We start from the raw sequence: 26,391 nt of genomic DNA, 5'->3' as shown, positions 1-26,391 counted from the left end.
ACCATGAAATTCCCGTGCAGCCGCAGATTTGGAGGTGAGTGACTGCACAAACCTGTTCAAATCTTGCCCCCTTCTACTGACCACGGTTGTAGTGCAACAGCTCTAGAGTCGGCAACTGATGTGTCAAACCACTTCCTACTTATGACTGCACAGTATGTGACACTTAGCATTAAGTTTGATTTCCTGGATAAAAGCTACTAATACCTGAACGGAGAGCAGCCTTTATTCGTGCTAGCAGAGCCAGCCGGCGCAGCGGTGGTTTGCTGACCAACGAGCACGGTCCTTCCACGCATGCAGGGTGATGCTTCCCACAGGGCTAACCATGCGATAGACACCTTGTCGGCTCACCCGGCACGAGCCCTTCACTTCTGAGAAACTTCATCATCCTCAGCGTTGCGGAGAAAAGATATGAACAAGTTCCATGGAGCTCAGGTGCCTTTTGATGTGGCTCATGTTTGGATCCATCAAGGGGAGCAGAGCAGGTAAAAGACTATTTCTGACTTTTGGGGAGGGAAAATACATTTTGCTTTTTTGTGGTGGCTCCTGGAGGAGGTTCACAACATCCTGACTCCTTTCAGGTAAGGAAAGATGTTAAGAGCTTAAGGAATTTGTTATTCTAAGGAAATGAGAGAAATGGGTTTTGTGCCCACAAACCATCAACTGGAGACAATCCAGAGCAGTTCATGATATTTTTTTGTCTGAGTAATGTATGTATCCTCCAACCCATCACTGGAACAGTGGGCAGATCAAAGCAGCCTTGTGTGCCTTAGGTAGCTCTTTGAATTTGTTTTTCCATTTTGCATGTAACTTTAGGATATGTAAAAATAGACACTGAAATGTCAGTACCTCTGTAGGTAAGATTGATGGCAATGCTATTAGCTAAAAGGTATCATCCATGTTTGCTGTAGGTACTAGAGATACCACATATTCTTTCAGACACACCTCCCAAACAATATACCTATAAACTGTAAAAGGAAGTAGCTGCTTCATTCAGCATTCAGCGTAGGTTTATACTGCAATGAGTTGTAATGCTGTTTATATTTGGCTTGCTTATTATTACAAGTGCGTGTGTTAAGACATGGTTCGGTGATATATAAGCGTATTTGCAAGTGGAGGGGAAAAATCTTGCTTCACGTGGAGGGGGAAATCTTATGTCCTCTATGCTCCATAAATGTGCTGCTTCCTTGTGTATCTGCTGGTGATGTCCGAATTCAGAGGTAAGAGCAGATATAGCCTAAGGCAGGATCTCAGGTACACTGATACCGTTACTGCTGATTGATCGTCTCTAGCAGGGGTGCTAATTTTACGAAGGTCAGTGTGTCTCCAGAAAAGATTGGATTGCTTAAAACCAAGCCACCGTACTAATATTACCCAGGAAACACCTTGGCAAATATTTAACCCCTGCAGATAATTTTATTCTCATTAAAGAATTTTGCCCATAAATGCTGCATCTTTTCATTCACTCGGCATTTGCACAGCCAAATGAAGTCCCAGTGCCCCCAGCAAGTTTTTAAGTGCTGCATGARAGAGCATCGCTGTGAGAGGTTCAGCCAGCGATATGTAAATAGGATCAGTTGTGGGATGAGTCAGGTCCCCTGCATCACGCTCTCTGTATTACTGTGCCTGGGACACTTTGTGAGAATTCTTGCTGGMAAGTCTCGTTTATCAGAAATCTTTCTGTTTTTTGGAAAAATTGAGAGGTGTTAAGCAGTTGCATGTTATGCTATTTGATGTGATTTAATTCTCTGATGAAGAAATAAATGCATACCATTGCATTCTTCTTTGTACCACCAAGTTCGTCTTTGCTCAGCTTCCTGTATTTATTTTGAATGTCTYTTCCAATATTTAAAAGTAGCATTAATATTACTTAATATTAATTAAATCAAACTTCAAACTTAATTAAATATTAAATTCAGTATTACTTGATATTAATTAAAATTACCTAATTATTAATATTAAAATGCTTATATTTAATTTCTCTCTGCAAATAATAGACTGAGAKAGAAATACCACCACAACCAATTTAGGATTTGTTATTTTAGAGATGTCTAAAGTATTGTTGCTGCAAAACATACTGGTTTTATTCCTTAGAAGGGACACAGAAAAGACAAGAAGGAGTCCTCTCCTTGTTGGAGGGAAAGAGGCTAGRTCAAACTCTGGTCAAAAGTTAGCTACATAACTCTGTAATCCCAGTACATACAATGCTATTCATGTTATTTTTCCTTAGCCTTTTTAGCTCTTCCCAGTATTGCAGGTTCAGTTTTGTAAATAGATCCTGCCATAGAGGTTGTCTGGAAGATGGTTTCTGAGCAAAACACACTCTGAAGAATAAATATCACTAGAGGAGGAAGAAAATAAAAAACCTTTGTTTTTGGAGTGAGGGCAAAGTCTTCTGCTGTGCATCTGGGGAAACTAAGGCACAGGGTGATCATTCCTTTAGTAAAAATTAAACGGCACCTTAGTGCTAAAGAGCACAAGAGAAACTTTGWTTTTTTCCTAAGGGGCATCATATTATCTCATTTATTCTCTGCACAGTAGCAATGCTTAGAAGCTTCAGGCATGGACTAGGATTCACTTATGCTAGGTGAGGGGCAAACACAATCTTGCTATTCATCTTACAGGAATACATTGAATAGATTTGCAACTCAAACCCGGAAAGCATTAAAACTCACAAAGGAAGGAATTTCATTCATTTGAATTTCATTCACACAAGATCCCACATCCCACAAGATCATTTAAATGAGAGGAATTTCTTTCCCATTATACTTGCATATTAGTGCTCGCTCCCATGGATTTGAAATGCAATGCAGAATAAATTCAAGTTGTCAATGTGCTTCTTGTAAGGTCAACCAGAGAGCAAATACCTTTATAAAACCTCCAGCTATAGTGGCTTCAACAGCAAAGTGCCCAACAGAAACAACCAAAAAATTGTTAAAATTGTGATCCTGCTGAGAAAAAGCAGGGTGAAGTTATGGACAGAGACCCTGCAGTATCTGCTTCCACCTTGAGATGAAGAAATGGCATCAGGCACTGAGGATATTCCATTGTCTGTTTTTCTCTCCTAATTTCATTATTGGTTTTCTCCTAGCACCACTGGCAACTGCAAAGACTGTCTTCCAGTCTCTTCTTCATATCGCTGCCCAGGTTCTTGCTAAAGTCTGTTATGTCCTTTCCTTTTATCTTGGTAAAAAAAAAAATCCACTCTTTAGCCACTCCTGGAAAGCCCCTGTCTTTGACTTTGCTCACTACTGCTTTCATAATGTTGCACTTCTGGCCTCCCTGCTTTCTTCCCTGATGTCCATCTGAAGCCTTTGTCTCTCCTCTTGCCCTAACTGTGTCTTCAAATCCCAGCTTTTGGATGTTTTCTATCCCTTACTTCCATCTTCTGACCCTGATCCTGAAACTTGGAATAATTCTGCAGTCTGGTTCACCAGATTTTCTCTCCATCTCCTTCCAATGCTTCTCCAGAACTCACACTTCCAAAGTCCTTCCATGATTCTCTTTGCTCGACTCCCTGTTCCTCAGCCCCACCATGTTAGCAGCACTCTGTCATCTTTGCTGCCTTTTATTTATGTTCTCCACTTTTAAGACATGAGCCTCCAGATAARGAATATACTTCCCTCTTTATTTGGTGGCATGCTACATGCAGAAACATCGTCAACACTTAGGAACAATTTCCATCCCACTCTTGAGAGCTCTGACRAAGAGCTTAGTGACCAGCTTCGTGCTAAGGCCATAAGTCAAATGAGATAAATCCTAAAGCCCAAGGTACTGKTTTTTGTTTTGTTTTGTTTGCTTACTTAGACCATTTGAAATCAAGAGAGTCACACCAAGCCTTTTTTCACTGCTATCCAAGGCTGGAAGACATGGTTGTCAACCGGTTCAATTCTTTCCAGGGAGGATATTTTCTACTGCCCTTCCTACCCGACAAAAGACAAGGCCAAGAAAGCTCAAGCCAAAGAAGAAGATTTGAATGCCTCTGCTGCTGCTTAAAAAGCCAATTTTATTTCTTAATAGCCTGCCTTTCCCTTTAGATGGAAATACTGAAGAGGCGAGTGTTACTGAAATCACAGATGTAAGCAATATATAGTCAACCCTGTTCAAGACTCAAATGTCACACACCAAAACAAGGCTCTTCACATATGATATTTTCAAAGCCAGACACCGTATTCTGCTGCCGTACTGTGTGCAGTGGTTGCCTTAAATGAGTTCAAGCTCTGTGGCTTTCCCACAGAACGAAGAAGGTGATAAACACCCAAAAACAAAAAAATAAGAAGAACAAATGTTCCCCATCCTCTACTTTGTACCTTTTCTATACTATGCTCGGGCTAGTTTTCGTCCCTTTCCCTCCCTCATGAAACACTATCCCTCTTTCCTAACCTCAGCTGTCTACACTGTCAAGCCAGATGCCCTTCAGAGCCAGTGGAGAGAAAAACAGCGTTTTTAGAGCACAGATCATCTACCATTTTGCAGATAGCCCCTGTAGGATGAGATGGGTCATGTCTTAGAAGTCCCTTCCTAGTAATTACACAGGGAATTTAAACAATTAGTCTGCCTGTAGATGTCTGCTTTTGGTCAGGTGAATCTCAGCTGGTTGGCACTCCTTCAGTCTATGCCTTAAAATAGGAGTGAGCTGGTGATGTATGAGGATGGTTGCATTTAGGAAGAGGGAAGACAGATGTTCAGTCAAGAAACAGTTGGGTCAGCAGAAGATGCAATCTCTTAGGGCTTCTTGGCTGTGAACTCACAGCAAAATGAGCTTTAAAATTAAATCAGTGCATTAGCTAAACTGCACTGATTCCCAATGTTGACATGTAGGGCTATTCTCCCAAGGCTGCCACTGTAGACACTAAAGAGGGAAGTACCTACAGGCAGTGCTTTGGAGAACGTAAGTTAGGTGTCCACTGTCCTCTGGAGAGGTCTGTCGAGCTCCAGTCCTTACAAGGGGAGTAAAGAAGACTGGTTCCTAGGGCTAGAATTATGCTTGGGAATTATCCCTTAGAGCAGGAAAGCTTAGTCCACTCTTAAACCAACCCCAGCCTTGCTCTTTCTAGAAACATTTAGAAGGATAACACATTTCACTTCTTTTCACATTAGATTCCACAACAAAGTTCAACTGCAAACAGCTGGTTAGCATGATTGAGCCAAGAGATAAGAGAGGTGCATCTCTTCCAACCCTAATTTTCTATGGTCCTACAAAGAGCTAGCAGACAGCTCCTGCCAGTTCATATTCCAGCTTATTTTATACTGTCTTTGCAACAGAGGCAATTTCTAGTATCAGCAAATTCAGCAGACATTGATCTGCTGATCACTGATCTGCTAAGACTAGTCTTTAGAATAGGACATGCCTCTTCTCCACTGCTAAGAACATTAAAACCCATGTCCTGCCTCTTAGAGTTGGCCTCTTCTCCATTGCTGTTTGCATGAATTCTTGTGCCTGGTGATTTCGTTTGTACTGTACTTCCATCAGTTAAATTGCAAGTCTATTACTACTAAGATGACTTTGTAAAATAATCTCTGCTTGGTCTACAATATAACTAAAGTCTCACAGACAAATTATCATAAACTTCCGATCTGCACCTCAGCTTCACAGCTCAGATCTGTTGCAGGCTTACAAATCCACATAGACAATAAATGGCATTAATCAGACAAGTCTAGGAAGCAGGGTGAGGATGGGAAGGAAGCAGGCAGAGCTACAGGTAGCTTATTAACATACCCTTTTGGAAAAAGTTTTGAAGTTAGAATAAGTTTGTTACCATTTCCGTCCAGTTGCTGGTATCGATTCCTTCTCTTCACCATATCAGTCTTGTCTTCAAGATACATGATCTATTTAGAGAGCACATAGTTTCCAACAGCATATGAGCCCCCAGGGTACAATTAGCTTTTCAGGTACATCTGGGGAAATGTCTTCATTTTGAGATGGTTTGATTTCTTGATATCTCTGGGGAACAGTTATCTTCATTTCTGAACTAAGCAGGTGTGTGAACTGCTTGTTTCTTCCACTGCTTCTAACCAGATCTTCAGAACAGCTAGTTTCTTACCAATCCTTTCAYACTAGCTTTGTATTTAGGAAAAATTGTCCTATTTTTGCACCTTAGAGTTTTAACTTTACATCAGAACAAGGTCAAAGCTGGTGACACAGAGTCACGAGACAGAGGAAATTCTGAGTTTGGGTTACCATGGCATGATTCATTGCCTATCTTTACCTAATACTAAAAATGCCTGTTAGAAATTTCTCCATTCACTCTTTCTGGACAAAAGCTTTTGTTGTGATGCCTTATCTAAAACTAGTCTTCCAGCTCAGACACTAAAGAGAAATACAGGCAATCTTCAAAAGTCCTAATACTGCCAGTACATCTACTATGACCAAAGTTTCGTATCGTCTTAGTGATATATTTGAATGGGAAACCTCAGGAAGAAACCCAAGGACTGAAAGAATTGATGGTGATTTACCTAGCGGTTTCCTTTCCTCTGAGCCTATGCAATGACATTAGGTGCTGAGGGCAGCCAAAAGCTTTGTGCCCAGCTTGCGGGGAACAGAAAGTGGTGATAAGTTCAAGGGGATTTGGCTGGGTAAAATAGATATGCAGCAAGTAATTTTCTGGTTTTCAGAATTGCTCAGGGCATTGAAAGACCTTTGTCATAAGTATTGTGGGATTTTTAGTGGCTATTTTGCATTTGATTGAAAAGCCCTTCATTTCTGTAACTCAGTGCGGTTCATCTTCCCTAAATTTGGTTAGAGACTCAGTCTCACCATGTTGTCTAGGTCTTGTCTACCATGACTGCAGAGAGACAGGTATGTCCAGAGAGCAGGGCTTTCCTGCTGTCTTTGCCACCTCTCTGAGAATGGCATAACTCACTCTCTAGAGCTGATCTTCTCTGTTATCTAAGCATTAATTGCTTGTATGTATGTACTGCAACCGATCTGGCAAAAGGAAACAAGGAAGGCAGCTGCAACACAGCAACTTTTTAGGTCAGTATATACAAGTTAGAAGAAAGTAGCCTTCTTATAGGAGCGTAAGAATCTTTTTATATTGTATAATCATAATTTCGAGAATAAAGTTGCACATATACTGTTATTGTCCTGTTATGTGATTCCCCAAACTTCCAGGCATTATTAATAAATGAAATAACCCATAGGCAGATATGCTTYGGTTAAATAGAAATTATTGAACAGTTTGCCCAGAGAGGTGGTGGAGTCTCCTTCTCTGGAGATTTTCAAAACCTGCCTGGACGCGATCCTGTGCAACGTGTTCTAGGTGACCCTGCTTGAGCAGGGGGGTTGGACTAGATGATCTCCAGAGGTCCCTTCCAACCTCAGCCATTCTGTGATTCTGTGATTCTGTGAACTCAGTACAAAAGTAGCTGGGTAAAGTTCAGTGGTCTGTTTTACCCATGAAATCATGTAGCAAGTGATCTAAAGCTTCTGACCTTCAAATCTATGAACAGGTGTGGCTATACAAGAATTAGAAGGGAATGCAGCACAAACTAGARTTTCAATTCTAGAGGCTTGGTAAAATATAAACATAATTTCCTTCATATTGTGCGCACTGTTTCATTTCCCTGTTCTGGCAGAGGATGAGGGAACAATGCCTGATGAGGTGGCCTTTCTTAGAAACATAAAAATCCCCTAGATAGCACCCTAATAGAATAGCTGGTACACTGAATATCAAGTTAAAGACAACACAAGTATTTCACAGAACTGAAAATGACTGAATCACCATTTAACTTTCTACCATGCATCAGTCACCAAAGGCAATTAAACTTTATGTAGTACCTGGCAATGAACTCACACAAGGCAGGGCATGATTCACGTGCCCACATGTAGGCATGCCAGGGTATTCTGCCTGGCACCAGCCTTCCCTAACTCCTGCACGGTATCTGACAGCTTATGTGGATGTCCCAGGTGCCCTAAGACATCTGAAATGGCATCAGACACCTATGCTTAAGCAGTAAACCCACTTATCYGGTGACTCAGATGAAAAGTAGTGGCTTGCAGGTCTCTGAAAGCCTGTCAGACTTAATTTTGAGAGCACAACAAAAGATGCAATAACTACTTTTATGTTATATGTTTCACAGATGTTGATTGTCTGAGTTTACAAGTCTCCTTCTAATTTCCTTCTAATTTCTCCATCCACTATATGATAATATTTGAGAAACAGTTCCAAAATTTCTGGGAATGCTGTAGGGACCAAACTCCACTGATATGGGGAGRAATGAGAATATCAAAAGGAGGAATCCCAGGAGTTTTTGTTAGAAGAGCAACAGATTTTARCAGTTTTGCAATGCTAAACCGCTTGAATGTAATTGCACCAACCTCTCCACTTAGCCCATTTCAACACAACATGGTAGTACTTGTAAGGGAAATGGGATGGATTCCAAGGGCACTTTTGGTGGGGAGGAGATGAGAATGGGAAGTGGGGGCTGATGAAGCTTGTGAATGAGGAAAAGGGAGGACAGGGGACATCAAGATCGAAAGAGAAGGAAATAGGGAAATACAGCACCTTGTCATAGGGATGGAGAATTAAAAGATGTGAGGAAGGAAAACAAGGAGGCAAACAAAATCTCCATAGGACATTTGAAGGTGATTCAAAATCAATCTTTTAAACTGATACTGGCAGGAGTGCAACCCTGGAGCTGTTGCAGAGACGTGCAGTGAATTGGGCCATCAGAGGCTATGAGGCAGGTGACTCCCAGGACCTTTTAGAAGGTCTGTATTTTCACATAGGACCAGCTCAAGCTAATTGACAGACTAATTCTCAACTGTCTGCAAAAAGCAAGAAAAAGTAAAATGCATCTTCCCTTAAAAATATCAAAAGTCAAGAATCTAATCAAGGAGTAAATCCACACTGCCATTACCTCGGTCCCTGGCTGCTTCCCATCCCCTAGCTCTTTTATCAACCTCGTTGCGGGATGTTGATTCTTTTAAGAGCAAAGCCATCCAGAATGAATTTCTAGGGAAGATTCATTCCAGAGACCTTTCTGTGTAGGCAATATGACCCAGACCTCACTAAGTCTGCTTCCCTTCTGCACAGTGGTCCCGCACTGTCCCAGGAGGTCTGGTGCCATGAAACATCCCTGCACAGTTGTACGCCACTACCTACAGCCCCTGCAGCTTTGGGGGATTCTTATTCTTCCTTGATGAGAATTTGAACATGACAATTAGCTGGAGTCCGTGGTACTGCTAAATGTCGAGCTGGGAGCTTTTCTGGGTTTGATGGCCAAACTATGGCTTCCATTCACATATAGCTTTCACTGAGTGTGTAGTCATTATCGTAAGATATTATGACACCTATTGCCACAATGTCCTGAGTCCTGGCTTATAGTTAGGATTTGTTTGTGTTCGGCATGATACAAATATAAAGAAGTGACAAACACAGAAAGCATCGGATCCAAATATAAGACAAGAAAGTCTTACAAGAAGTAATATGGATCAGCATGTTGGGCACCTACCAGTTCTTGAAAGTTGGGTAAAATACCACTTAGAGAGAGGCACCTTTGAAGATATATAAGATACTTAAAGACAGTTAAGAGGAATAATGACACTGGATATCTTGAAATGCGCATATTCATGCATTCACCCTCCCAGTGTGAGGGTCACCACACCAGTAAGCCCAAAAGCTGATGACTTCAATACCAAATGTGTGGGTGATGAAGGCTAGCATCCGAAGAGAAGCCAATGTTTTGAAAGGATATGAGAGTCAGTAAGTTGAGAAGGTCCTTGAAAATGAGAACAAAACATTTGATGCAACAGTGAAGCAGCAGAAGCCAAAAGAGGGATGCAAACAGAGGGACATGATGGTCATGATAAAGCCTAGGAAATTCATCTTTCTGAATGGTTTCTGGAGCCAGGAATATGGTTTTGAAGGCCAAAGAAGAAGATATTGCAGTGGTTTAGATGTGAGAAGACAAGACTTTGAGTGATGTGGATGAAATGAAGAGGCTGGATCCAGGAGTGTTGCACAAGATCCATCTGCAACATGGATCAAGGCAGAATACTAGCATGACTGGCATGGAAGTCAGGTATTGTTCACAATAACCCATGCACATCATTTCTCTGCACTCCTTATCTGATGTGTGTAAGTTCAGAAGAACCCTAACTTCATTTGATCATTGATTAAAATAACAGTTGCCCTTTATGATGAGTAGACTAAATGCTGTGGGTTTTTCTTAAGAAGAGAGTAAAGAGTTATAGGTTTGAATGTCTCTTGCTGAGATTCAGATCTGCAGTCTGCTTCAAAGAGGCTTTTGAAGTCTTGAGGGAAACATGCTTTTAGCTTTCAGGGAAAGTGAGAGTACGTGCTCACAGCCTGCTGCTAATCTGATAACTCTTTAATTTTAATCACCCTGACAGTCTGTGGTAAACCATGTGGTTAACTATTTCGGGTACAGTAGCTTCTGTCAAAGCCACAGTCTGATATAGTTTAGGAGGCAAATTCTTTGATAACACAAAGATACAAGGAGATTGAAATAGTCCTTAAGCAGCTTAGCTGTTAAGCAGCTCACAACACTTTTCATTGGTGCCCTCTTCGAACTCTGTGACTTTTATTAAGTGGAAAGAAAATAAAAAGGAAAAAGGGCAGAAAATATCAAAACAAGAAAATGATGGGTGGCTCTGAAAGAAAAGGGCATTGCAGCACTGGGTCTGGAAATCACTGATTGCGTTACTGGCAGCAAGGCATGGCTTTGTTTCAAGGAGAAGGCAGCTTGGGAGTCAAGGGCAGATGCCACAAGATGAACAACTATCAGGAATTCACAGTCATTCTTGATAGTTGCCAAGGCTACATTAATTATGGTTACAGAAAATGTGAAGACACAAGGACTAAGAAATTTTACTCATAATAGCTGTGACTATTTTGCATAAGCATTAAGGGCCATGGATCATGCACCCAAAGCTCCTGAATGCCAGTCCTGATGCAACCAGAATGTTTTATCTTTGAATTTCTCAGCCTTTAGACCTTACATAATCATTAAATAGTGCTTTCATCAACTTCTGCATCTCCAGCTCAGCTTCTGCTGACTTTTCAAGTGCACTGAAATGATCTAACTTAATTCATTCTAACTGATTAAGAAGTATATTTAGATGTGATTTGCTGATGACACAACGCTTAACGTCCTTGTTTTGGGACAAGTTATATTTAGGTTTGCAAACTTATTTCACAGTAAGCTGCTCTTTGGCGTGCTCAGACTGAACTGCAAATCTACTCATCTTTTCAATGTTTGCTTATGGATGATTGCAACTTTTAATGACCTAGTTTTGCTTACTATGTCTCACTCCATAGAATGAGGGCTGTACACTCTGATGCAGGTAATATCTTTACAATATGATCTTGTATAGCTTCATTAAGAAAATGTTGGTAGTGCTGCACGTTGCCAACTTGCTGGGTGCAGAAAGAGAGGGTTCAACAGCCTCCTCCAGATGGCTGGGGCAGAAGCAGGTAGCTACGCCTGGTGCCTCCAACCACCACTCCCAGCTGCTGCAGCATCTCCAGGCTCCAGCATCCTTTCTCCTCTAGAAGAAACACAAGTGAGTGGAATCAGCCCATCCTAACTGAAAGAGTTTAGACAAATGCAGACTCCATATCATTCAGTGCTGAAACTTCCAAGGCTAGGACTTTTTCCCAATATTTTCTTTGCCTCGTGCACAAACTTATACTCACAAAATCAATGGCAACTGCTAACTGTTATGTGAAGAAGGCTTTGCGGGGGGGGTGGGGGGTGGGGAAATTGCTCTAAATTTTTAAAAAAAAATGTGGACTTAAAATAACCAATAGTTTCACCAGGCACTCAGAACATCTCCTTGGCTTAAAGAGAATCAGAGAAGCAAAGCTCTGCTGCCTTCAGAYTGATCCCTCTGAGAGTGTGAGCAGCCCTCTATCAGGAGGACGAGGAGGATGAAGAAGCTGGATTTGTACTGCATGTTAGCTTGACTGACCCCAGATTTTCCTCCATCTCAACCGAGCAGAGTTGCAGACAGACCCAGGTGTTCAGAGCACATGGTGCTGTTGCGTCATGGCTATGCATTTCCACTACACATAGGTGCCTTTCAGATACCCCAAGACTTTCTTCTACAGGAGTACTGTCATGTCTACCTTGGGTCTGAGGCTATCCCAATAGATAGCTCTAGGAGCTATGCACTTGAGGAGCTCTTTTTAGGGAATCTTGCAAGCTGGAGTCATTTCTTATCCAACTTCAGTGTTATGGCCTCATTAGTTCTCAGATATAAACTCTTTAAAGCAGAGCTTGCTGTGGCTGACAGGTTGAATTGCGTTTCACCTAGACTATTTTCCTCCAGGCCTGAATTTAAACTCCCTCAGGCAGCTTAAGTGAATTGCTTCAAATCCCTTTCTGCTGCCTCTCTAACTTCATCACCATATATGAGACTGCTATGATTGCAACCTTGTGGTTGGGGGCAGAATTTGGTCCCAGATACTTAACTGAGCTGTGGGTATGATCTGATACTGATGTGACAGAGAGATGTGGGAAGCCCTCAGTGAATACGGTAGATGCCCAGGGTGTCCTGATTCATAGGCTTTTTGTTTGCAGAAGAATGCCCATCTCTTCAAAGAATTGAATTTGCCGACGTTGCTGCTGAAACATATCCGTTGGGGAGCAAACTCTATTATGAATGTGACGATGGCTATGGGAGAAGAAGTGGGCAGTACCCGGGAATTAAGTGTCAGAATAAAGAGGGGATTGCTGATTGGGTCTACGGGAAGTTTGAATGCATTGGTAAGTAATTGTTGTCCTTTTTCTGCACTTGTAGCAGTGTTTTTGCAATGAGTCAGTCATCATAAGATGCATCTGGACATTGCCGCAACAAATGATCTTTTGTGTTTACCGCTGCATAATAAAACTTACAACAGTTCTATCCTGTAAAAGTTCGGATGCTCTGACTTTGTTTTGCTGTTTGTCCTGCTGTAATTCAACAAATAAAACTTCTCTCACAGACAAGAACATTTTGTTGTCGACGGCTCCCACGGTGGAGTTAGAATTTACACAAAAACCGGAAAGCAAAACACAGAGCCCTGCACCTGAGAAACGAGAAAATGTTCCAGAGTTTGACCGGACAGGTAAGCTAGAGCCCATTTATTATTGTAATGCTTATCCTGCTGATTTCCATGGAAGTGTAAGAGTGATTCTGAGCAATTTTGGAAGTCACACCCTTCGGGTTTTGTTTTTGTAGTCATAAAGAAAGAAAAGTATTGCTATAATATCTCTTTGGTTGAACAAGTGATCTGGTGTAAGCAAATGACTGTTTCATATCCTCACAAAGAATTAGGAAAGTTTGGTATTCACTGCTTGTCTATATCTTGTACCAATACAAACTTTGTTTTTCACAAATGAAAACAGAGGGTTAAATCTATCTGCCTAACTGTGCACTGCCTTGTGATTTCATAGCTTTTTGTGGGATGCCCAAGTCTATTCCACATGCCTCTTTAAGGAGGGTCCTGAAGGAAAAGTATAGCGTGGGGCAAGTACTACTTTTCAAGTGTCAGAGCGGTTATGACAAGCAACCTCCTACCTCGGGCACCCGCACATGCAAGAAGGTGAACGGCAAAATCATCTGGACCCCCCTTGACATGCAGTGTACCAATGACAGTAGCCATAAGGATGAGCAGCCAACACGGGTTATCGAGTCAGGTAAGATGGTAGCTTTGGCATCACATCAGTGTCACTGCCTGGTCATGCAGGGGCCAGACCCCTCCAACTCAGCACATCGATCCTAGGGAACAGCCTGGCGGGAGTACAGGATGGAGAGATCAGCAACCACGGAGCTGGAACATGGATAAAGATGATCTCTTTGGGAAGGACATACCTGCATCTTACTCAGTCTTGGGTGTCCTTTCATGCTAACTCCAATATTGCAAAAGCAAGCTTGAATCTGGGAGCAGAAAATGGACCACTATGTCTTATATTGGGAAGAAAATAGTAGAAAAAGCCTTTCTCTTCCCTCCTTGCTCCTGGCATATTTCATCTACTCTCACTTCACAGTGAGGTACTTGGAAAGTTGTATCTAAGCATCCCTCATGATTGCTCAGTGTTGCAGAATTCACAGTCCAGTTAGCCTACAGCTAAACCTAGCTGTAAGTGACATGCCTTGGTTCTTAATTTAATAGTCCAGGATGCTGTTTTGAACAAAGAGACACCAAAAATACCCCATCACCCATTGCACCATTGTGTACAGGACCCAGATTCACCAGTGTTTTTAAGCACTTTGGTTCAGATTCACATGCCCCCTCCTACAGCCGTGTGCCTGGAGCTTCCAAGAAGTCTCCGAAAGCAGGAGCCACCTAACAGGAAACTTCAGGTGCAGGGAACGAGGGGAAGCGTGGTTGTGTGAATCCGAGCCTACACCCTGATGGAGGTGCTTACATTCCCGTGTGACTATCAAGGGCAGGCACCTTTGTGCTCAGGCAGCTTGAGTTTAGCTGCTCAGGGAGCCAGCAGCGCTCTCAGATGAGGCTGCAGAACCTCTTTCTCTTGCTTTTATGCCCTTGGGTGTGTTAGTGACAAAAAGAAAGAGCTTCTTGGCCACTCTTTCAGCAAAATTACCTGCTTTCTCTGATGGCATCTTCACTAACTCTACACTGCACCAGTTAAATACAGATCACTGAAAGCCGCGTGGAGAGAGCACAGAGTCCCTTTCCCAAGTGTCTGTGACAGCACCGAGGTCCTCTGGGTTTCAGGCAGAGCTATTGCAGGTTGTAGGACCCAACTGTCCATCACCTCTACCCTTCTCCATCTTTCATTACTCTCCCAACCTCCTGCGAGGTAGAGGAGTGCTGTGTGCCCCATTTCACACATGTGGAAGCCAAGCCTGAGAGCCCAGATCAATGCAAGGTATTTAGATGACTAGATCCGACCAAATGAGAGTGGAAAAACTGGTGTCATCAGGACTTGGCCTTTAAGGGGAAATTCCTCTTGCAGCACTGTAGACATCTACTGCACAGATGTCTGCATCTGAGCTAGGCTGCCTTGATAATCAACAGAGAGAAATAGCTGTGAAAGGTGCTGTGTTAGCTGCCCTATTTTAGAGGTCTGGTTTAGGATGAGCTGAACTGCACCCTATAACGGCCTGTTTCTCCCCAGTGACTATAATAGAGCCCGGATGACTATCTTGGAGGCCAGTTCTAGGTGAGACGAACGCCAGCCCTTGTGACTCATACCAGGCAATGCTGTGGTGGAGCAGGGGTAGTTTGGGCAGGCCCCTTTGCCTGCAGGTACAGCTTGGCCATCTTTGCCTCTAGTTGCCATTCTGACTGTAGAAATGAATCACCTTTCTTGCAGGACACATTAAATCAGCATTACCCTGAGAATTTCTCCCCTTCTTTGTAGATCCGTCTGTTTCCCAGTGGTGTCTGGTTCAGAGTGTTTCAGGTATGGCAATCACAATTTGTTGTTTGGTCTTTCTTCCTCCTTCAGGAGTCATTTCTTGCCATTGCTAATTCCGCTTAATGCTATATCAGGATAAAAGTGCTGCAACCTATTAAATAGTCAGAGATTAGAAATAATTGAAATTTTAAAATTAGGATTATGAAAAACAGATGAGACCAGATGATGAAATAGGCCATTTTTGCCTTTGAATTCTGAAGAATAATAATTCCAGTCTCCTGCAAAAACAAACTCAAACCTGAGCAAACTCATTCTTTGTAATTAGTGCTCCAAGAATTTATTCCATCAAAGTGTTGCCTTCACCTTCATTACAATGTGAGGTCTTTAATGAGGATGAAGATAACGATTTAGATAAGGAACAGATTCTCCCGTTTCTCAGTTTTCCCCTGAGCATCCAGCACAAAAGGATTTATCAAGAGACTGTTCCTACAGGATCTTTTGTCAAAGACCTGCCAATATTTTATAGTGGCTCATGCTCAGAGCTTCCTTTTCAGGATAAGGGAGAAATTCAAAGAATTTCTTGCCCTGTGAAAGTTTTAGGTTGTACTTCTGGGAAACAAGATAGGTTTGAAGCCATGTTTCCAAATCCTAGCTTGTCACTTGAAAGTCATCCTTCCCAGTCTCATACCAAATAAAGATCCTAGCTCAATCCCATTCCCTGGAAGATGTAGTTCACTTCATGTCCACTGTTATCAGATCAGCAGATACGTTCATATCCAGGCTGGAAGCGTCGACTGATGGCCAAGAGACAAACCCAGCCGTTACCAAGTCTGCTGTGCAGAGAGAAACCTCCCAGACCCAGCCTGGCTCTACCCTCATCCCTGCTTTGATTCTAAAATGAGCAGGCTCTTCTGCCAGGAGCAGTAAATCAATACAAAATCATGAATTTTTCTCTCTTTGTAGGTACAGTTCATCCATCCTTTTCCTCATCTATGATACTACTAGTGACAGGTATGCCATTTTATTAATCAGACTCAGGCTTCACCCCATCCCTCAGAACAGTCCCTTTGCCTTCCAATTTGCTGTGCTGCTGAGGAGATCCAACTCTGTTGTGAAAGCTAATAAAATACTGCAAGGCACATCTATGCCCACGTATTGGGTGAAAAATCAGTAGAGAAAGTGTAAATAGAGACTATTTAAACATTTAAGCTTTTTATAAAGACTTTTTTCAAAAGCACATGAAGGATGTAAGAGTAGATTGTGATGACTTTTTTCAGAGGGTTGATTAATAGATCAAAAATGTAGGGTTTTTTTATCTGGAGTTCTTTTCAAGTTCTGCCTCTGAAACTTTGTATGAGTTCAGTGAACAATTTCAACTGGAAAAAAATGTAATAATTTAAATGATGTGTTTCTTTCACATTTTCAAAGGAGTTGAAGAGGATTAGCAAATAAAATATTTCCTCGCAGATAAACTGATACATTTAGATCAGTCTGAAATGATTTTCTACTCCCCCTTCCCCATCTTCGATTCAACCTTTAGCTGCTAAAATAGAAATTGTCTCTTGCTCTGCATATGTTCAAGACTTCGTACAAGGGCTCTTGATTCCAGCTGGAGCCTGCTGACGTTTGTAGCACACATTATAATATGCGGGAATAACGGAGCGAGATAAAGGAAGCGCAGGAGTATTGCAAGCTCTGCCAGAGACCACAGTGTCAGTAGCCCCCAACCATTTGGCCGTGGTTGCTCTCTAATTGCCCAGAGCCTCTTATCTGGCTGTGTCCTGCTTGCCCCAAGGAGCAGAGCAATGGGGCATTATGGAAGAGCGATTGCCTCTTGGCGTAGGGGCAAGGTGAGCTCCTTCCCCTGTTCTCACCTCTGTTTTTTCCAGTTGAGGTAACTGCAGTAATCCCTAGGGAGCATTACAGCTAATGCCAGGTGCTAACTGTGCTGATTTTGTGTTTTAACAGTGATCTTTTTTGTTCTACTGATCATTCCTGCCATCTTTGTGTGACTCACCAAACAGAGTATACGGTAAGTAGGAAGGAAGTAGGAAAATGTTAAATCTAAAAAAATCCCAGGCTATCAACTGGATCAGGCATTTCAGTACTGCACTGCCTGGATTTCTTACTGCCTTAGTTGGTATTAAATAAATATGCCTAGATTTTGGATTGTTTGGTTCAGCTACTAAATCCTGGCACAAGAAAAGGAGGAATCAGAGCTTTTGAAACTGAAAAGCACACATACAACTGCTTTGTCCCTGCCATTGTGGAACTGAGAGTGACAGTTCAAATAACAGGTGGAAAATGAATCCAGTGAGGAAGTTAAGGTTAATTATGCAAATATGTTGGTGTCAGATAGATTACACAATCAGTCTTTTTCTTTCTGGTTAATCTGTGGGAAGTCTGGTGGAGCATCTGCCACCACAACCACACAGTTCTTCTTCCTTCGTCCCTCTGATTTCTCAGTCACGCCATGACTGCTTTCTGCTTCAGACTTATTTCAGTCTGGACTCTTCGCCATTTCTGTTACTACAGCGAGATGCCCCACGACGGTTCCTGTTCACAAACTCCACAACATACTTAATTCAAGATGTCCCTATTTCACACTCCATGATTCTCCTTCCTCCTCTCTCTTGGCTAATCCTCATCCATTTCTCTTCATGTTCCTTTGCTAATTACTGATGAGCTCTGCTTCTCTGAATGGGGATTTTCCTCTAAAGGGAGGAGGCAAGGAATTTGTGAAATCACAACAACTGGCTTTTTGCCAGTTCTCGATAGGGTAAAGTGATACAAAGTGTAGATGCCACTTTGAAACATGTTTTAGTGATGAAGATGCAGATTGCCTGGGCCATTGTGGAATTTCTGAGAATATAACAGGCAAAAAGTTGTCAGGGATGATCTATATTTCACTGACCCTCAGGTGGAACGGGTGATGAAACAGCTGATCCCAGAGGTCCCTTCTAGCCTTAACGTAACCGAGACCCTAAGTGGTGTCTTCTGCAGAAAGTGTTGTGAGATGTCTCACGGTAAATGTAGAAAAACCCATACGAAACCTGTCTTTTTTTTTCTGTAGTAAAGACCTTTCAGTGATTTGCTGCATTCASACCTAAGCTTGTGAAATCAATGCCTTGCCACAGGTAAGGAGCGGATCAGCAGTGAATCAAGCGTCAAGAGAAACCAGATTACACCAGCAACTCCAGGACCAGCAGCAGCAAATGAGGAAGAAGCCCAGAGACTCAAATCGAATATGTGAAGGAGGCAGAAAATATTACAGCTTAATGCTAATGGGTGAAGAATAACTTTCCACCTACAGAGTACGGGCRCAGTGTGTGCACACAGTCATTGACAGGCGGAGAAAGACCCCAGCTTCCCAGAAACACTTCTCTGCCTCCTACCTATTAGCGGATGTATTGCTAATATAACTGCAACCCCTCCCAAGGTACCAGGCATATATACGCACCACTTGCCCCAGTATGCGCAAGCCCACCCTCCTTAGACAGTGGCACTGTTGCCACAAGTCTTAGTCCACGTGCCACTTTCTCCATGGCAAGAGAAGATGGACACTGGTTTCCCTCATCCCTCCTCTGTCCGTACAGGTCAAACCCAGCCACGCTTTTCTCCTCCTCACACCGTTTCTCTTGGAAAATGAAGTTAAGCCCATTTACCCTCTGCATGCAAGCTGAAAATCTTTATAGACTTCCTCATGGTTCAATATACAGACACAACAGTATTCACCCCCTTCTTCCCAGCTATCCCCTTCCACAGCAGAGTTGCTACATTATTCATCCAGCCCAAGGAAGATTGTGGCAGCTGATCAATTTGACAGGTCCTTTCATAGCTGCAGAGCACCAAAGAGCATAGCACAAGGGCATTTAAGGACAGAGTTAAGCGTGACTTCAGCATACACAATATTTGATAAGTACATATATTATTGGGAATTATGAACTTTGAGTAGGTACCTGCCTCTCTAGCCAAGTCCAGCATAGTAGGATGGGGTCATCTGACAAAATGCAGACGTCTAATCTGAGGCAGACAATGGGAAGGAATAAATCCCTTTAGAGAGCAGTTCATCACACCCTATATATATATGTATATATTTATTTGTATCACACACACACACATATATATGTGTATATATGTGTATATATATATATATATATATATAGGCACAATGATGCATGGTCTAAGGGTACATATTTCTCTCCCTCTCCTTTGACTATAAATGATGCTCAGATTAACCAGATTAGCTACAGATGCTTCCATATATCTAAAGCCAGATGGGATGAAACCCTTTCTTATAATTCAGGAGGCATGAGATGTTAGTGTAGTTTTCTATTTCGTGATAGAGTGTGTGTGTGTGTACCATTAATTTTTACTGGTTTGTATTCCCGTTGAGTTATTCTTACTCCATAGCCTTGATATTTATACTTTCTATGGCTTTTTTATTCCTGTTGGAATAGGACTAATTTGTAATATGAMTCTTTATAAAGATGGACGTGTAATGGTCTATTATATGCTGTTATTTTGTATGGGAACGGATGACAACCTGTATTTATGCAATAGATGGGATTTCACACCTGTCAGCTGCTCTGAAAGCTGCAAGCAGCGGCACTAAGCTCTTCTGCTTTGACTGTTCAATGTGTTACTTATTGCTAACGTATCTCCATTAAGCACTGCAGTTAGTCCGACACAGCTTGTCCTGCTCGGGACATTTCACTAGAGAAGGTGAATACTTCATCTGCTTCTAGCATGCACATTTTCACCCAGAGTGATCCAGATAACCAGGGCAGAGTCATATGTCTCCCACTGCTCCAATGTTTTATCCTCCTTTCCCTAGCCAGGTTGGCTCATGAGCGCTCTCTCCTCATTTTCCCTTTGTTTCTTGGAAATCCCGTTATTAAGGAAGACACACTGCTGGTAAGGGACTTGCAAGCCGTGGTGGGATATGGACTGGAGAGCTATTATGGGGTTTAATTTTCCTAGCTATTAGTGTCTACATAGAGAGTCTGAACCCAGGTTATGGGCAGCCCAGGAGCTGTAGACACACTTAAGCAGGAAGCTGTAACTCTCAGTTAAGCTGTACTTTACCTCTCAGCAGGACTCATTGGCCCTTTGGGGAAAGGACTGGCTCTAAAGCCTGATCCTTCAACAGGATGCACAGAGAGAGCATTGAAATCAGTGGGACCTGGGAGTTTGCCTGGGAGCAAAACTCCATCTTGGGAGAGGTCATGGCCAAGGGGCACCATCACTGCTGCGTTGCCTCCTTGGCCATGCGCCCTGGTTTTATACGAGGTGTAGCGTTTGGTATCTTTATTTTGCAAACTTTGATCTTCTCAGTATGGAATGACTAATAAAATATAATAATAAAYCATTCTGGATGTTTGGAAGACAGCTTGTCCTTCTTGTTATTGATCGAAACTTTGGAGAATGCAAGATTTCTTTTCCATTACCCTCTTATTTTAATGAAAGGTATGACAGACTCAAGAATGTGTCGCAGGAAGGTCTATTTTAAAGGCCTGTGCTAAAGCTCACCTCACACATTTAAAATCACACTTAACCTTTAAAATGCTGGAGGAAACTAAAAGTATTTGGCCAAGAGGAGCTCTGGCAACAATGTCTCCAATACACGTAACAGGAAACAATAGACTTCTCAGTCCAAGGACAATAGAGCTCCTGAAAGAGGCCTGTCCTCTGCACTGATAGCTAGAAGTCAAATGACCCAAGACACTTGTGCCCAGCCTGCAGAATTACCCCACGTGTAGATGCCTTCTGTAAGATGTCCCAGTCAGCAAGCTGAATCCCAACCCCAGAAGGCATCAAGACTTGCACAATCTGTCACTCACTTCTGTAAATGCATCACTGAAGACACCTGATAAAATCATTTCCTACCACCATAAGAAGAAATAATTCCTTAAATTTAAATTAAAACATATTTTCGGTTGCAGCAACAAATGAGAAACGATTATAGGTGGGCACCTCACGCACAGGCACTGTTCAATGGCCAAAAATGGCCCATATCTTAGACAACTTACAATGCAGATATTAGGCAAGGCTGAGGAGAGAGTGCAAGGGGCCAGTACACATCTGCCTAACAGTCACGGTCTTAACATTTCAGTTACCTACCCATTTTCTAGATTTGTTTTCACTTTTTCTGTAGGAATAGCAGCCTGGCAGGCCTAATATCTGCTCACCTGGGGAGTATGGAGGCCTGTGAGCAAAGACTTCAGGGCTCCAGGAAGCACCAGCTTCCACAGTCGTTTCCAGGTGTCCAGCACCCTGTTTTTAATAGTTCTACAGCTATTTTCTCCACTAGTCTTTCTGCAGAAGGAAGTCAGGGAAGACGTTCCCTAATTAGATTTTACTTTTCAGGCTGCAGCGTTCATACCCGTACAAAACACGACCCTTTCAACGGGCAGGCTCCAGAGCTGTGGTCCCAACCCTGGGTAAGTCCCTCCAGGAGGAGGAATGAGGGTGCAGCCTGTTGCAAGAGACGAAACCGGGTCTCCTCCCGGAGCAGCGCTCGGGGCTCTGTGGTCCTTGGAGCGGCTCCTGGGGAGACGGTGTCGTAGGTGTCCCCAGGAAACCTCCCACCGGCTCAGGGAAGCCGACGGCGGCAACGCTGCACGCTGACAAGAAAGCCGATTTCACTCGGCGGCCCTGGGGCAGGAGCTGGGTATCAGAAACACCCTGCTTCAGCATTTCCAAACCGAAATTCTCAGAATTTCCATTTCAAGGGGAATTTGGAAACTTCTGGGGTTTTGTTCTGATTCAGAGTGAAACCACATTTTGAAGTGACAAAATTTCCTGTGCACGAGTAGCCCTGTTTTCCAGCTCGCTCTGCTTAAAACCAAAGGTTTACCTCTCCTCTAATTTTCATTGTTTTTATACTGCTGAAACTCCCTCAATTCTCAATAAAGTCATGAATTAGGGCAGTGTATGAGCAAAATAATAAAACTGACGTTTTCTATACTATCCTTTTTAGCTGTAAGTCACAGAGCACAGTAAAGTGAAGGTAGTTCTGCTATCTTCGTTTTATGGGCTGGAAAAAGTGGCACTGAGATAATGTAAACCGGTCTCAGTCCCAGTCCAGTGCTCTGTACATTCAGAATGAGATCTCAAAGCCTCAGAAGTAAATTACGTATGAACTATTTATGCACACAGCAATTTGTTAAATACAAGCCTTCAATTTACCAAACTAAGATAACGTGAGTAGGTTATTCAGGAAGAGAATAGATTCAGAAAACATAACTGCTGAAAGAGTTGCTGTTGTGCAATTTGTCAGAAACATAGCACAAATTTACATTACAAATACTTTACAGAAGCCAACATTATACCTAGAAAACCAATGTTAGCTCATAGCAGGAGACCTGGCATCCTGTATCTGAAAATATTCCTTCAGATAGCTCTTTCTCTTCCCCAGTTTAAATTGTTACTGATTCCTTCACACCAGCTCTGAGATCTCCCATTTCTTTCCTGCTACAGCTTTACTCCAAGCCCAGTTTATACCTAGTCTATCAGAAGTTTTCCTCTTTTGATCCTAGCTACAACTATTTTGCTACTTTCATGCAAATATATTCAATGACCCAATCATTTCGATTCTGTCACTCTCCTTTTATAAGCTCTCAACTGACTTTTCTTCCCTGCTATCTCAAGCTTTTAGTCCTCACATTCAGGGCCCTTCAGTTTATCCCTCACTAGTTATTGCTCTAGGCGCTGCCCACTGTGTTTTAGCCCTTTGATCTCCAGAAAGTGTACTAAAGATCAGACAGACGATGCTACAGAAATGCAAAGATCCACCTTCAATTGCTCTTAACTTTTAATTGCAAAACAGTGTATTTCACATGCTTGGTTGAATAGTCAAGAGCGAGAATTGCTTTTCAAGGCTCCAAGCTCTCCAGCTTCTTTGATGACCTTGCAACACTGCATAACGTGCAAAAACATAGATGTTCTTTGTTTTTTAATAAACCAAACTTTCTTCTCTTCTAACAACCCTCAGCAATATAAAGCAGAAACTGTATTAATGCAAAACACATTTTTGCTTTTTGAAGACCCACTTTTAACTGAAGACAGGAAATTCCTAGTGGGACCTCCTGTGAGCCTTGAGAAAGACCCTCTGCTTGTTCCAGCTAAGGAATTGCCACTGGTTCGTCTTTCCCCATGGTGAAGTGCTCACTGCATGGTGCAGGACAAACCTGACACTGCCTGGTTCACTTTTCTTCAAGACTGCCCAGCGTGCCAATCAGCCTAGCCCTCGTCCCCTTGCCTGTTTGCATCCAGCTTTTGTCTCATGTCCCCTTCAGCAATTGCAAACTCCTGGTGGGTCTGACCTTGTTCTCTGATTGTAGAGCACCTCACACAGTGATCCTGGCTCATAGCTTTGTCCCCCTTAGATCAAGTAATAATAAAGTGAAAGAAAATTTGGTTTCAGCCAGATTTCCATCCATAGCAGGAAAAGGTGAGAACATGCAGTGAAATTTCAGAATGCTTTTTCATCAACATGCAGGACAGTGGGTTTCTCCTCGTTCTGAGCCCTGTTTCCCAAGGAAAAGGCCGACCTTGCAGTGTGAGAYTGAGAGGTGTGCACTCTCTGTGGCTGGCCAGCCAGAGTAGCCTGCAGGTTTTAAACACAACCAGCACGTGTTTCACCCAGAGCTACACACAGTACATGTTACATCCCATCCAGCTCTAAGTAGTGTATTTGGGAGGGAGACAAGGTAGGAGACGTGGTGAAGAGAGGAAGAACTGAGGACACATCTTATGAGATATGGGGAAACCTGGGGTAACTGTGGAGGGCAATGCACAGAAACGTGGGCTTCATTAGTTCTGCTGCTCACTGAATAATGCACCTCTTCCCCTTTTTTTCATGTTGAAATGGTCTGAACACGTCTCTGCTGGTTCCTGTCCTAACCACGTGGCCTTGAGATACTGTAGGTTAGGCCTACCTCATCCTATTATTCCACATCGTATGTTTGATGCAAGTTGACACTGAGCCCAAGAGAGAAAATGAACGGTGCTTAGAGGGACTGAATGCACTCACAGTGCGTGTGTTGGGGGGGAAATCTGGTCTGCAGTCCCTGCTTCAACATAACATGTTAACTGTGACGAGGCTGAAAGCAACTCTGCACCGTAGCTTTGCTGTCAGTTCAGCTTCATTAGCAGAAAGGGAATTGGGCTCTCCCACAGCGGGTGAGCATGCTGGTCCCTGGACCATGCACTGGGAGAGGCTTCATGCTCGGCTGTGAGTTGAGACCTTGAAGTGCCTCTGTCCAGCCAGCATCTGGCAGTCAGTCAGGATTGTTTTGCTGCCCACATCAAAAGGGTGGCACAATCCCATAGCCTCAGCTTATCTAACCCAGCAGACTGCTGCCCAGGCGATGGTGAGGTCCCTAGTAAGATATTCCCACTCTTCTTTTTTTTTTGAGGGAAGTACGTGATAACATGCTGTTCTGTTCAAAGAGTTTGAAACACCAGTGATTTTGAAAAAGCACTAAACAAACTGTATCATCCAGCCCTTTGCAGGAAAGTGAGCTCAGAACATGGGTCCTGTTTTCCTATAAGCTGCTAGTAACCATTAGGGATTTAAATTGTGGCAAAGGAAACTTCAGAAAAAAACTTGTTGACAGGATAATGAAGCACTGGAATAAATCACTTAGGAAGGACTGCGGATGAAATCACCAAGCCTGAAGACAGTTCTGTCAAGGAGAGCATCTCCAGAGCTGACCTGTGCTGGTGTCGGGGTGTGAAGAACCATCTCTCATAATCCCCACCAGACCTATTTTCCATGATTGATTTCAGATTGTCCACTGGCTTAACTGTTCAGAGAACCAAGAGATCTCCGTAGCTGAATGCCCTCCAGCATCCCTCTCTCCTGGCACTGCCCAGTCCCCCGCAATGGAGTCTGGTTGCTCCATTCCATGCCATGATGTGAATCCTCAGTGAATCAGGCCTCAGCAGCACCAGTAGGCTTTACACTGCCCTGCCACAACGTCTTGGGAAGCTGTTGCCAACTGTTAACAGCCCAGCTCCATCTGTCTAAGATTTCCTCTTGCTGTTATTCTGTTGTTCTGTTACAGGTGGGCGCATTTTCAGCTTTGAAGGAGAGCAGAAATGCATTGCAGAGTAAAGCTCAGAGCAGGGTCCCTGCCTGGAGACGATAGTGGGGAGAAAAGAGTCCAATGGCCAGGAGAGAAGCAAAGACTTTGCCAACATTCGAAACATTGCTGGACCAGCATTATTCATTAAAATGCCCTGACAGAATAAATGAAAAGGTTCCCAACTAAAGTGAAGAACAGAAGAGGACAGGAGAAAAAATTGAGACATCTGAGCAAAAAGAGTGACATTTCCCTGTTTCCTCCTGATCCAGTGCAAAGCCCTTTGGATCTCTCAATCCCTGCTCCTGAGGACCATGTGAGGATGGACAGGACCCTGTATCTAATTCCTTGCGTTGGAGATTCCCAGTGACCGTGTTTGCAGTTGTGCTGGGACCACAGGAAAACCTCTCCTGCCCTGCCTTGGTGCCTCCTTGTTCCCTGTTCCAAAAGGGGGAAAAACATCCTCCACCAGGCTGCAGTGTGCTAAAAACAACCTTTTGGATGGTTCCTTGAGAGGGAGAACTCTCAGCTCCAGCCAGGGCTGTGCAGGGTCAGAAACATGACTTGTGCCTTCTCCACCAAACTCACAAGTCACCAGCACGGAGAATTGCCAGGAAAGCAGCACCTGAGCCCTTCACAGACCTGGCTGAACTTCTCAAACGAGCCCCATGAGGAAGGAAGACATCATTAATCTTATTTAACATGAGAAGAAAAGGTACTGAGACGCAGGATATGTCTACTGCAGCGACAGCCCGTCTGGCTCTCGACATATCTGTGCAGGCAACAGAAGCAGCTGAGCTGCAGCAACCTCGAGATCTTCACCCATTAATTTGCCCCATTTCTCAGAGCACAGGTAGGACAAAAGAGCCTGGCCTCCATGCTGCTGTGGCTAGACTCCTTCCGGTAGCCCACACTCTGTCTCGGGAGCGTTTGCAGCCTAGACATCCCCGTGCGGAGATTAAAT

The 26,391-nt window shown here is 43.1% G+C and overlaps 1 protein-coding gene across 4 annotated transcripts; it reads left to right on the top strand.

Moving 5' to 3' along the window:
• Nucleotides 1–219: 219 nt before the first annotated feature.
• Nucleotides 220–20,672, top strand: LOC112978085. 4 transcript variants are annotated; one of them, XM_026091203.1, is made up of 8 exons: nucleotides 220–482; nucleotides 12,547–12,732; nucleotides 12,951–13,073; nucleotides 13,402–13,644; nucleotides 15,340–15,381; nucleotides 16,300–16,347; nucleotides 17,305–17,368; nucleotides 18,474–20,672. In XM_026091203.1, the coding sequence occupies exons 1-7, from the start codon at nucleotides 422–424 to the stop codon at nucleotides 17,346–17,348; spliced, it is 747 nt and encodes a 248-aa protein (XP_025946988.1). In that variant the 5' UTR covers nucleotides 220–421; the 3' UTR covers nucleotides 17,349–17,368; nucleotides 18,474–20,672. The 4 variants fall into 4 exon arrangements, with proteins under 4 accessions (XP_025946988.1, XP_025946989.1, XP_025946992.1 ...); XM_026091204.1 differs by lacking the exon at nucleotides 18,474–20,672 and adding an exon at nucleotides 18,410–18,461; XM_026091206.1 differs by lacking the exon at nucleotides 220–482 and adding an exon at nucleotides 1,164–1,217.
• The last annotated feature ends 5,719 nt before the right edge of the window (nucleotides 20,673–26,391 follow it).

The sequence above is a fragment of the Apteryx rowi genome, unplaced genomic scaffold, assembly GCF_003343035.1.
Source record: "Apteryx rowi isolate R43461 unplaced genomic scaffold, aptRow1 scaffold_9, whole genome shotgun sequence".
Taxonomy (NCBI): domain Eukaryota; kingdom Metazoa; phylum Chordata; class Aves; order Apterygiformes; family Apterygidae; genus Apteryx; species Apteryx rowi.
The sequence above is the reverse complement of the archived record's forward strand: the minus strand, read 5'-3'. Positions and strand labels throughout refer to the sequence as shown.